The following is an 11,600-nucleotide window of genomic DNA, read 5'->3' as shown; positions in this document are numbered from 1 at the left end:
TGACAAAGACTATGCATTTTTTTCCGATCAAAGTCAGTTACTCTATAAATAGGCTAGCAGAACTTTATGTGCAGGTGATAGTTAGAATCCCAGGTGTGCCTGTGTCCACTGTTTCAGATCAAAATCTACGGTTCACCTCTCGGTTCTGGAAAAGTTTGCAGGAAGTTTTTGGATCTCAACTTACTTTCAGTATTACATTTCACCCACAAACTTACGGACAGTCAAAGCGAACGGTTCAGATCTTAAAGGATATGCTGAGGGCTTGTGCATTGGATTTTGGAGGTAGTTGGGTCCAATTTTTGCCGTTGGTAGAATTCGCCTACAATAACAGTTATTAGGCTAGTATCGAGATGGCATCATATGAAGCGTTGTATGGTCAAAGGTGTCGATCTCCGTTGTATTGGGACAAGGTTAGTGAACGATAGATTTTAGGGCCAAAATTGATTCAAGAAACATCTGAGAAAATCAAATTGATCCGAGGCAAAATCAAGGCAGCTCAGAGTCGACAGAAAAGTTATGCAGATACTTGTCGTTGGAAGCTGGAGTTTGGTGTAAAAGATAACGTATTCTTGAAAATTGCGCCAATGATAGGAGTTATAAGATTTGGGAAGAAAGGTAGACTGAGTCATAGATATATTGGGTTATTCGAGATATTAGAGAAGGAAATACATCAAAAGTACCCACACCTATCTAACGAGGCCGAACACTAGTTAGATGAGTTTGACTGTTTAGGTAAGCGCTTGGTTTTTAAATGGAAAGAATGTTGATTAGCAAATAAAATAAAATAAAATTATTAATGAATTAATTATTATTAATTTAATAATATAATATAATATAATAATATATTAATATAATATAATAATATTATATATATATATATATATGAATCTAACTTCCTTCAGGATTAAGGAAGAAACAGAGAGCTTCCTCTCACTCTCTTACTCTCTCATCTCTCTCTCTCCTCAAGCTCTCACTCTCTCTCCTCAATTTCTTCCCTGATTCTCGGTCGATCGAAGAATGGAAAATATCACTGGGTTCCATTTCCAGTCACCAACATTTTAACCGAAGTGGATTTATCGTAGGAGCATCATAGGCATCACTCTTGAGGTGAGATAAGAGGAATAAATTATGTTAGGAATTTTATAAAGATTAAATTGTAATATGAGATTACAGGAATTTTATACTCATTTTCTAAATATTCTGGCATATGGGTATTAGATTTTGGATTATTATTATTATTACGAGTTAATTAAATTAGTGTTTGCGAGCCTAAGGATTTTATAATAATTGTTATTTTAAAGTTGAACCGATTGAATTAATATATTTGATTTCTGAATTATTGTAGTAGATTTTCTGAATGATATGACCAGTTAAAATTATTGGTTTAATTTATTATGCGTATTTTGTAAAGAATTAAAGTGAGTAGAGTTGGTTATCTTCGTTTTTCCTTTAAATACATATTTTCAGTTAAATAAATGGTGGAGATAATTAAATCGATATTTTCGGTAAAACAGATATTGGGTATAAAATAGCTTGTTTTCTAGTAGTTTATATAATTATAATTATTGAATAAATCGTGTGGCATGAGATTCAATCATATTTTATTGCATAATTGAATCTGAGTCTTTTTGTGATATTATCGTGAAAATGTGATTTGAACTATTTGATGGAAATACTAGAAATGTGGTGGATTTTGTGAAATGAGATATGACGACTGAGAGCCGGGTTTGATATGATGACTGAGTGCCGAATTTGATTTGATAGTTATACTGAAATATGAAAATGAGAATTTTATTACAGATTTATTACTTAAACTGCATTATATGGTTTAAGCACCCTGAGGACCAGTTGTGATGAAAGCATGATACCGTAGGTAGTATTTGAGATAGTGCAACCACATTGTTCTGGATAGAAGTGTTGGTAATGAAAAGTCGATTTGGCCATGGAAGGGTTGTGTACCCCCCTGGAGTCTAGACCAAGCTGGGTAGGCAAATCAGACTTACATACATAAGGTTTGACTTAGTCTAGTGGTAGGCCAACCAGGGCTAGGTCTAGTCTTTGGACCGCACAATCCGATCATGAGGGTTTATATATGATGATATTGTTTGCCCAAAAGGGGGTTTCTTCTATGCATATATGTGAATTTATGTAAACGATATTATGTATGAAACTGAGTTATATTATGAAGAAAATGTATATTTCCAACTATATAGGTATGAGTGATATTATACAAATACCAAATTTTCCAGATAAAGTAAGTGAGGTGTCTGATTTCACTAAAACTCATGTTAGTCACACACTAACAATAATTTATTCCGTCTTACTAAAAAGTGTGTCACACTAATAAATATATCAAATTTTCAGGACTTACAGGAAATCGAGTCTAGGAGCTTCAGGGCGAGACCTAGACGAACTAGCTAAGAGTGAGTAGTGTTGGGACAATATTTTGTTTATATATCTAGTTGTTTTGGTTATTCAGGGTTCTAATATGTTTTGAGGAAATGTTGATGTTAAGGTTGAGAGGTAGTACTCTAGTATGCATGGTTGTAAAAGAATATTTTGCTTCTGTTAGTTGTATGTTTAAATTATCTACGAAATATTAGCACTCTAGGCCCCCACTGAATTCGGGGCGCTACAGTTGTGATTTCAGAGCAAACTTACTTTATATGAAAATATATATAGCATAATTTTCGGGTCTTTACAAAACATGTTAACGATAGTTAGTAAGTTTGACAATGACTGATGAATACTCACCATCCCCTAAAGAGATTTTCATGTAATTATCATCCTGATACTAGGAAATATTAAAGTGACCGAAGAGTCATACTGTCTTATTTGGTATACAAAGAAACTACTAATAGAAAATAACCCTACACTAGTATTTACATGATGGAAACTAATCCCAAGCACACGAGACAAGTGGTCACAAGCAAGCATAATATCATGAACAAGCTTAGCTCGTAACATGCATGCAAGGATGTAGGGAGCAGAAGCTTTTTGTGTGTCTGTGTGATGCGTGTCAAGAATCAATTTTTCAAAAGTCGGTTCTCAGTTTTTTATTTTTATTTTTTCATGCTCAAATTTCTGTGCAAGCTTTTTATTTATTTTTTTATTTTTTTAAAACCCAAACCGATTTTTGAAAATTCAATTGGGTTGGATACATTTTTGTATTTTTTGTTCATTCCCACTATATTTGTGTTATTATTTTTTTTCTTAACATTTCCGTAAAAAACTCCCCTCCCTCTTCGTGCCTCCCCTCCTCCGCCTCAACTTCGGTACAAGAACATATCTTTCGATCAAATCCTCACAGTTTTTCCCACATAATGATGCTCACTTTCGCAGCATCCAAACAAGCAAAACTACTCCGACTGCTTAAACCCCAAGCCTGCCCCAGTCGTTTCTCAAACGTTCGTCGTTTCTCTAATGAGACTGATCGTTCCGCGACACCAACAACAGCAGAAACAGAACCAGCAAAAACAAGAGTAGACGAGGAAGCAGTGGTTTCCCAAGTACTAGACCTACTCCAAGCCACAGATAACGATTGGAATGTTACCGAGCTCCGAAGACTTCTCTTCTCCGAACCCCACCCCTCCCCTCGTTGTATCTCCTTGGTCACCCGCCGCCTGGGCTCCGCTGCCAAAGCCCTCAAGTTCTTCGAATGGCTGCAAACCGATTCTCAGTCTTCGCCGGATTTACCGTCTCTATCCTCTGCGTTTCAAGCCATTTTTGATCTTGCTAGCCAAGAATCCAACTCGCAAAAGAAGCTTTTGGAGCTCCTCACAGTGGCGAAGCAGCATAATGTTCCTCTTACGATCAACTCTGCGTCTCTTCTTATCGAATTCTTTGGACGGGCCGGACAGGTTGATGAGGCACACATTGTGTATAATGAGATTGATCCATCTCTTAGAAACAGGTATATTCGCAATGTGTTGATTCGGACCTTTTTGAGAGCAGGGCGTTTTGAGGATGCGCTTCATGTGCTCGACGAAATGCTTCAACCGAATGCGGAGTTTTCCCCTGATGAGCATACCGGGCATATCATTTTTGGGGCGTTATCGAAGATAGATAAATTGGGTAGTGGCGTTGGCGAGGAAGAAATTGTTGGATTGGTTTCGAAACTCGGTGAGCGAGGTGTTTTCCCAGATTCAAGGCGGCTTACTCAGTTGATCAATAACCTTTGCAGAATTCGCAAGACAGGATGTGCTTGGGATGTGTTACACGCTGTTATGAAGATTGGGGGCCCTGTTGAAGCTCATTCTTGCAATGCACTTTTGGTTGGGATGCGGAGGGATGCAGATTATCAGAGAATGAACTCGCTTTTGGCAGAGATGAAGGAAATGGATATTTACCCGGATGCTGTCACTTTTGGGATTCTAATCAATCATCTTTGCAAATTTCGGAGGGTTGACGAGGCTTTGGCAGTGTTTGAAAAGATGAGTGGGGGATTAGAAGATAATGGGGTTTCTGTTGAAGCAGATGCAGTTATTTATAATACTTTGATTGATGGACTCTGCAAAGTGGGTAGGCGTGAGGAAGGTATGGTCTTGATGGAAAGGATGAGATTGCAGCAAGGCTGCGCCCCTAATACTGTTACCTACAACTGCCTGATTGATGGGTTCTGCAAAGCTGGTGAAATTGAGAGGTCTCAAGAGTTGTTTGACCAGATGAATGAGGAAGGGGTTTCGCCAAATATATTAACCCTTAACACTTTAGTTGACGGTATGTGCAGGCATGGGAGAATTAATAGTGCAATTGAGTTCTTCAGAGAAATGCAAAGCCAGGATTTGAAAGGAAATGCTGTCACTTACACATCGTTAATTAGGGCCTTCTGCAATGTCAACAATATCAATAAAGCAATGGAGTTGTTCGATGAAATGTTAAAGGCTGGAACCCGTTCAGATGCTATTGTATATCATACCTTGATCGCTGGGTTGACACGAGCTGGAAGAGTGGAAGATGCATGCTTTATTGCATCAAAGATGAAGGAGGCTGGGTTCTGCCTGGACACTGTGAGCTACAATATTCTGATTAGTGGGTCCTGCAAGAAGAATAAATTGGATAAAGCCTATAAAATGCTCAAGGAAATGGAGGATGCTGGATTAAGACCCGATAGTGTGACATACAACATTTTGATTTCCTATTTCAGCAAAGCTGGGGATTTCACAACCGCCCATAAAATGATGAGAAATATGATTAATGAAGGTGTTGCACCGACTGTTGTCACTTACGGAGCACTGATTAATGCATACTGCTTAAGTGGAAAACTTGATGAAGCCATGAAAATTTTCAGAGAAATGAGTTCTACCTCTAGGGTTCCACCCAACACTGTAATATACAACACTCTAATCAACACTCTTTGCAAGAATAATGATGTGGAAACAGCACTCTCTCTTTTGGAAGATATGAAAGTCAAGGCAGTGAAGCCAAATACCACCACATATAATGCAATCTTCAAGAGCCTTCATGAGAAAAATTGGTTGGAAAAAGCATTTGAACTGATGGATAGAATGAACGAAGGGGCTTGTAATCCCGATTATGTAACCATGGAGATTCTTACCGAATGGTTGTCTGCAGTGGGTGAAACTGGAAAATTGAAAAGATTTGTTGAAGGGTACGAGGTCACGGGATTGTTGCAATGAGGTGGGTATTGATACTTAACAATGTTTACTTTATGGTTTGGACAATCTCAAAACTGGTGCTAAATTATAACTGAACTGAGAGAAGAGTTAACTTTGTTGGTGTCCTGGCAGAAACACTTCCACATGCATCCCGGTGAAATAATTAAATAAAGACCCATAAGCCATAAGTGAAGAATGAACTGGTTGATTCGTTGCATAATGCATCTCACAAGGCGCGGTATGAACTCAATGCGATGGATGTTGAGTTTTCTGTTCATTTTGATTCTGTTTAATGCTGCGTTAACATGATCAAGATGGAAAATATGGAATAGTTGCGTCCCCCTGCAAATCTGCAATATGTAATTCCTAGCAAGCTAATTCCAAAACAGAGGATGGTTCCATTTTACATGTACATCACCCTCCGATGTAAGAAAAAAGTTAGGAGAGAATTTTTGAATGAATGATGGAGCAAATGTTTGAAACAGTTGTTCATTGGAGCTGTGTATGGACAGCCTGTGATTATGATTGATGATCTATTATGGAAAAAGGGAAATTTTCTGAATGGAGGAACAAATGCTTAGACGTAGCTGTTTATGGGCAGTCTCTCATATAGGGTCCACTGCAGGGGCGGCAATTATTTACCAGAGCTCCAATTTGTTGATGTAAAAACTGAAAACTATGCAGTTTAATTTATATCATTGGAGAAGTTTTGGGAGATTTGGTTATATTCTTTGTCATTACGATGTTACAAAACCTAAAAGCTAGAGTAATTCCTCACAGCACTTTTTCCCCTTTTGGCAGAAGTGCACATTCTACCCTTAACATTTGAGAGTGATGTTGCTTTGGTTCCTTGCCTTTTAATTTCTGCAGATGACATTACAATATTTGAACCTCTTGCCGTTTTCATTCCTTATGTTATGTTCTATTTATTTTTCCAATTAGCAATCTAGCATTTGGACTTGTTATCAATTTTCCTTCTCATCAATAACTTGTATTTTGATTCTTTCGTTGACTATAAAATGACTTCATTTTAAGGATTTTTTTTCACATTTTTTTTTAGAAATTTATGATATTAAGGAAAACTTGAGTAAACAAACAAAATTAAAAAATAAAAATAAAAACAAAGATAACTTGTGGTCCTTATCAGTTTGGAACTTTTATTTAGAATTAAAAAAATATACTTACTTACATGATAGGCTTATAAACTTACTTACATGATAGGCTTTGGTGAAAGATCTTCTTCTTCTTCTTCTTCTTCTTCTTTTCTAGGTCAGTTGCCATTGGGAGTTTTCACACCTTCAGGTTGGATCACGCTCAGCACCCTTCATCCTTTTTTGAGCTAGTTACTGTTATGATTTCTCATGCCTTCAAATTCTAAGTTCTGTGCATTACATCCATTCTAGGCTTAACATGAGGATTTTTCTGAGTTAGGTTAAGTGTCTTTGAAAATTTTAACAGGCTTAATGACGGTGAGCTAAATGAGGTCAATGGCATTCCACCAAGTAAAATTTCCAAAGATGTTCAACCTAAGTGGCTTTGAGAATTCTACTTGGCTCAATCCTTTTCAACAAAATTAGGTTGAATTCATTTGGGGGTTCTACCACTCAATGCTCTTCAACCCATTTTAGGCTCAACACTCCAGTAAATTTTTCATACTTGAGATAAATTCCTTAACAAATTTTATTGGTTGTTCCAATTTGGTCAAATATTTTTAGGACTTTTATGAGTTTAATGTTCTTCTACCTATCCCAAGCTCTTTCCTAGTTACACTTAATTTCTTAATAATTTGCGATAAGCTCGTTGGTATTCTACTTTCAAGAAGTAGTTTTGTTCTTACAAATGATATAAACTTGTCAATGCAGAAGTTTGTCTATAACGAACTTTGATTATTGTATTAAGAACCAATTGATCAATCACTACCCTTGCAATCATAAATGAGGAAAAGGCATGAGAGACCCAAAGTGGTCTTAAATAACCTATTAATTATTTGACTTAGCTGAAAAGTTGAGGTGTAAAAAAACGAAGAATACAAGGACAAAAGGTTTGATGTAATGAAGAAAAGTGAGGGTGTGACGCTTCTACCAAGTCAAGAATCTCCTATATGTCTTATAGGAAGTTGGCTAAAAGTAAGATTTAAAATACTTCAACAAAAATATCAATTTAGATGAAAACACATCTTGTAATAAATAACTGCTAAGAATTATTAATACTTAAACTATGAGAAGGTAAAAATGCTTACTGCAATCTCCAAATTTTCAAACCATTGAACCAAACAATACACTTAGTGTTGCTTCATTCCTCCATCTCCATAACATTACTTCCCATAATTGCATTATATGAGGTAGGATCGTGGTCCATGCTCATTACGACGACTCGTCGTAATTTTATATCACTGATGAGTATTGATATCAGCCTTTGAATACTAGTTTGTCATCTATTAATTTAATTCGAGGTTTGTCATTATTTGTAGACATATCATCTATAGGTATTAACTGAACTCGGTTGAATCCTTTATAGAACATCCCAATAGTTAAACATTATTACTTTGATGTTGGAGGTTCGAGTTCAAATCTTATGAGAGAATAAAGAATGAGTATGAGGTTCGTGATGGATTACCTCCCACTATATAGTGGCTTCCAGCGAATAAAGAAGATATTAATAATAATAAATAAAAAAACCTTAGATGGTGCACTTGAACATTTGTCAAAATTTTCAAATTTCATCAATAATCCCAATATTCTAGATTTCACATGCCTATGTTGACATTTCACACGCTACATGTGATTGGGATAATACATCACAAGTTTTCCAACATACTTTTCAATTCTAAATATATAATTTGATTTAGAACCACATAATTACATTTAATTTTATTTTTTTTAAAATGCAAAATACATAAACATTATTTTAAAAAAGTCCGAGAATTACTTTTTAACTACCCTCTTGCTCACCTTCTCTGGTGTCCACCTATGTTCTCACTTTCTTTTTCTTTTTTTTTTTTTTTTTTTTTTTTTTCTTTCTTTCCCACTTCTTCCACCATTTCTACTCGCCTTTATTCTCTTTTTTTTTTTTCTATTTTTACTTTCATTTTTCTTGTCACTAAAAATAAAAAAAAAAAAGTCAATGACGAGCATGAGAACATGCGTGACATAAGCTAACATATTCTGAAGAACAAGAAAAATAATTATTCAACAATTAAAATTTGTCAAAATAAAATATGTTAAACATGTGGTGTGTAACAAATTTCCACATATCATATAAAGAATTTTCTTTTGTCATTTTCTACCATTAGATAGTCTCTTGTGATTATTTCTTGACGTGTACGTATAGTAATATTCACATAATGTCCTTTAATTTCACCTATTCCGATCTACTATTATATACATACTGACCTAGAATATCACTTTTAGACTACATATTACTCTTAAACCTTAGTCCTATAAAATTTACAAACTTAAAAGCTTATCTATTAATGATAAACACTTAATTTTTTTTCACATAACCATGTTGGAAAATTTAAAAATTCCAGCATAGGTTATAACTTCCTAATTCGATCTCTTAAGACAAATGCCATGATGTATAAAAATAAAAATAACTAAGAGAGCCTGTATACATTTATATATATAAATATGTATATAAATAATTATATGCACACACAATTATATATATATATATATATGTATATTACATTTTCTTTTTAAATAATAAAAAATACATTATATCCATTAATAGTTGTGCATATGAGTTGTATGGATGAGCTGTGTACTCTATGAGGGCAAGAATTAAGGGGATACATACATACATATATATATATATATATATATACATACATATATATATATATACATACATATATATATCCGGAAATAAATTTGCACTTCGATCTTAAATATCAAAAATCAATGTGAAATTAATGAGGCTCAAACTACATATATCATCATAATAATTAAACAACATAAAAGGCAAACAAAAGGACCATGATTGCCATGATTGATTACTAACAAACCTACTTTTATTACTTTACTTCCAGAAACAGGGGGATTTCTCTTTTTAAGACTCGGTCACGGCGGTTGTGGCGGTCGCGGTGGCTCCGCCTGCGGCGGCAATGACACAAATTGGGCTGTTTTGGTGGAGATTCTAACAATTCGTCTAAACTCTGTTTCTATGCGAGAAAAAGATGGTGTATTGATTAGGGAAAACAAAAAAGCATAAATCCATGTCAGCTGTCAGTTTCCGGCGAGTCAGCTACCACTGGCGGCAGTTGCGGCGCTGCTGGCTAACCACGGAAGGGGAAAGTTAGAGGCAAAGTGATCAGGAAAGCAATCTCCGGTGGCGGGGCTAGCGAGTTCTTCCAAACCCGTGAAGAAATCATCGTCCATCACCATATCCGAGAGACCCAACTCCTCGTCCTCCTCGTCTTCCCCCAAATCTTCTTCTACAACTCTGGCGTCAGTCTTCACCGTCAATGGCGACGTCGTGTTAGATAGGCTCCCAGGGGAAGAGCAAGAGGGTTTGCTCGCAGCGGCCTTGGCGGGGTCTCCATCTCCGGAGCCAGAGCCGGAGCCAGCGGTCGCCGTTTGGGGCGTAAGGGGCTTCTGGCGGGTGCTGCCGGCGAGAGAGTTCCGGTGGGTGGGGACTGGGTGGTTGTGCTCCGCGGTGTATGTGACTATGAACATTCCCGGGTCGGATTTGTTCCGCTCCACTTGTTTCCGGGCTAAGCACCCCTTTGAGCTGCTACATCTGTAATAGCCCCTGTTCCAAACGTACCGAGTAAGCCAACAAGCTCATTCGGATCTAAAAAATGGATCTTGCATATGAAACTGAAGAGATATATGAGAAAAATGATAACATTAATAGAGACCCACCTCGGATATGGAGACCCTTTGATGGGTTTTTGCCCGTATTTTCGCCATGCCCACACGTCTGAGGACAAACCTTCAGCTGGGATATGGCAAACCTTCTTTAGTTGGTTCTTCCTGTTCAAAAAATGTAAACAAAATTAGAGAAATCTCTAAATCAAAATTAAAGAGCTAATTTTAAGAAACGGGTATTCGCCAGCTGACGAATTTTTGCCTTGAAAATTGCAAAAATTAAAAGATATTTTCACCTTCTTTTTGGGCGATTACTGCTCTGATGAGATGAATGGGTAGTTGAAGCAGCAGATGTGGAAATAGCAGTAGTTCCGGGGGCAACATTGAACTGCTTGGGCCGCTGCTTTTGCAATTGCGGCGGTGGTGGTGGCGGAGGCGGTGCCAGCGGTGGTGTTTGATCTTTCAAAGCTCCGAGACTAATGAGTGGAGGGGGCGAGAAGGAGATGTTCTGCGGGGACAGAGGCGGCTGAGATTTGGTGAAGAAGGGCTTGCAGAGTTCTTGCAATTCTTCAACGGCGTTCAATCTTGCTTCAAAGGGGTCCGGAAACGAGACGAACCGGCTATCTTGTTCCGCTCCGAAAGCCGGGAACCAAGCCCTAGGGCGGAGATCCGCCGCCACAACGGCCGCGCTCGCAGTCGTCGCAGCCGCGTTATTGGCGGAGCAGCCCCTCACCACCGCATGCAAATCCCAATCGTCGTCCATCTCTCGGATTCCCTAGCTTCCTCGATCGACAAGCTCTGCAACCTGTAGATTGGTCTCCCTGCCGCTGCCGCTGCTCGAGAATACCCCAGAGAGAGAGAGAAAGGACAAAAGAAGGCGCTGACTTTAGTAGGGTGGGGAGAGAGAGAGATTGAGAGGGGGGTGTAGATGATAGGAATGCAATTATTTATATACTTGTAGAGAGAGAAAGCGCGCAAATCTAGAGAGGGCGAGAGGAGAGAGAGAGAGAGAGAGAGAGAGAGAGAGGGGGGGGGATAATGGGAAACTGCGATTGCTTTTTGGTTGACCTGTGACAATGTCAAAGGGGCAATGGACTTTGGCAAAAAGTCTACATACACACTCTCTCTCTCTCGAAGTTGATACTCGTGAGTTTTACCGACAAGAGAGAGA

At 37.7% G+C, this 11,600-nt stretch overlaps 2 protein-coding genes across 2 annotated transcripts; one reads left to right on the top strand and one right to left on the bottom strand.

Moving 5' to 3' along the window:
- Nucleotides 1-3,297: 3,297 nt before the first annotated feature.
- LOC131166923 (pentatricopeptide repeat-containing protein At3g61520, mitochondrial) lies at nt 3,298-6,343 on the top strand. Its single transcript, XM_058125568.1, has 2 exons — nt 3,298-5,640; nt 5,751-6,343. Exon 1 carries the CDS (start codon nt 3,324-3,326, stop codon nt 5,637-5,639), a length of 2,316 nt encoding a protein of 771 aa, XP_057981551.1. The 5' UTR covers nt 3,298-3,323; the 3' UTR covers nt 5,640; nt 5,751-6,343.
- A 3,160-nt stretch (nt 6,344-9,503) lies between these two features.
- On the bottom strand, nt 9,504-11,382 carry LOC131166883 (WRKY transcription factor 22). Its single transcript, XM_058125500.1, has 3 exons — nt 10,726-11,382; nt 10,484-10,594; nt 9,504-10,370 (listed from the first exon to the last, which is right to left on the bottom strand). Exons 1-3 carry the CDS (start codon nt 11,190-11,192, stop codon nt 9,860-9,862), a joined length of 1,089 nt encoding a protein of 362 aa, XP_057981483.1. The 5' UTR covers nt 11,193-11,382; the 3' UTR covers nt 9,504-9,859.
- Between the last annotated feature and the right edge of the window lie 218 nt (nt 11,383-11,600).

Source organism: Malania oleifera, chromosome 10 (assembly GCF_029873635.1).
Source record: "Malania oleifera isolate guangnan ecotype guangnan chromosome 10, ASM2987363v1, whole genome shotgun sequence".
Taxonomy (NCBI): Eukaryota; Viridiplantae; Streptophyta; class Magnoliopsida; order Santalales; family Ximeniaceae; genus Malania; species Malania oleifera.
This window is presented reverse-complemented; position numbering and strand designations above follow the sequence as displayed.

Coding starts and splice junctions, on each gene's coding strand:
- LOC131166923 (XM_058125568.1), top strand. CDS start 3,324: ATGATGCTCACTTTCGCAGCATCCAAACAAGCAAAACTACTCCGACTG.
- LOC131166883 (XM_058125500.1), bottom strand. CDS start 11,192: ATGGACGACGATTGGGATTTGCATGCGGTGGTGAGGGGCTGCTCCGCC. Junction 10,595..10,725: donor AGTAATCGCCCAAAAAGAAG/GTGAAAATATCT, acceptor TTTTTTGAACAG/GAAGAACCAACTAAAGAAGG. Junction 10,371..10,483: donor AAAGGGTCTCCATATCCGAG/GTGGGTCTCTAT, acceptor CGTTTGGAACAG/GGGCTATTACAGATGTAGCA.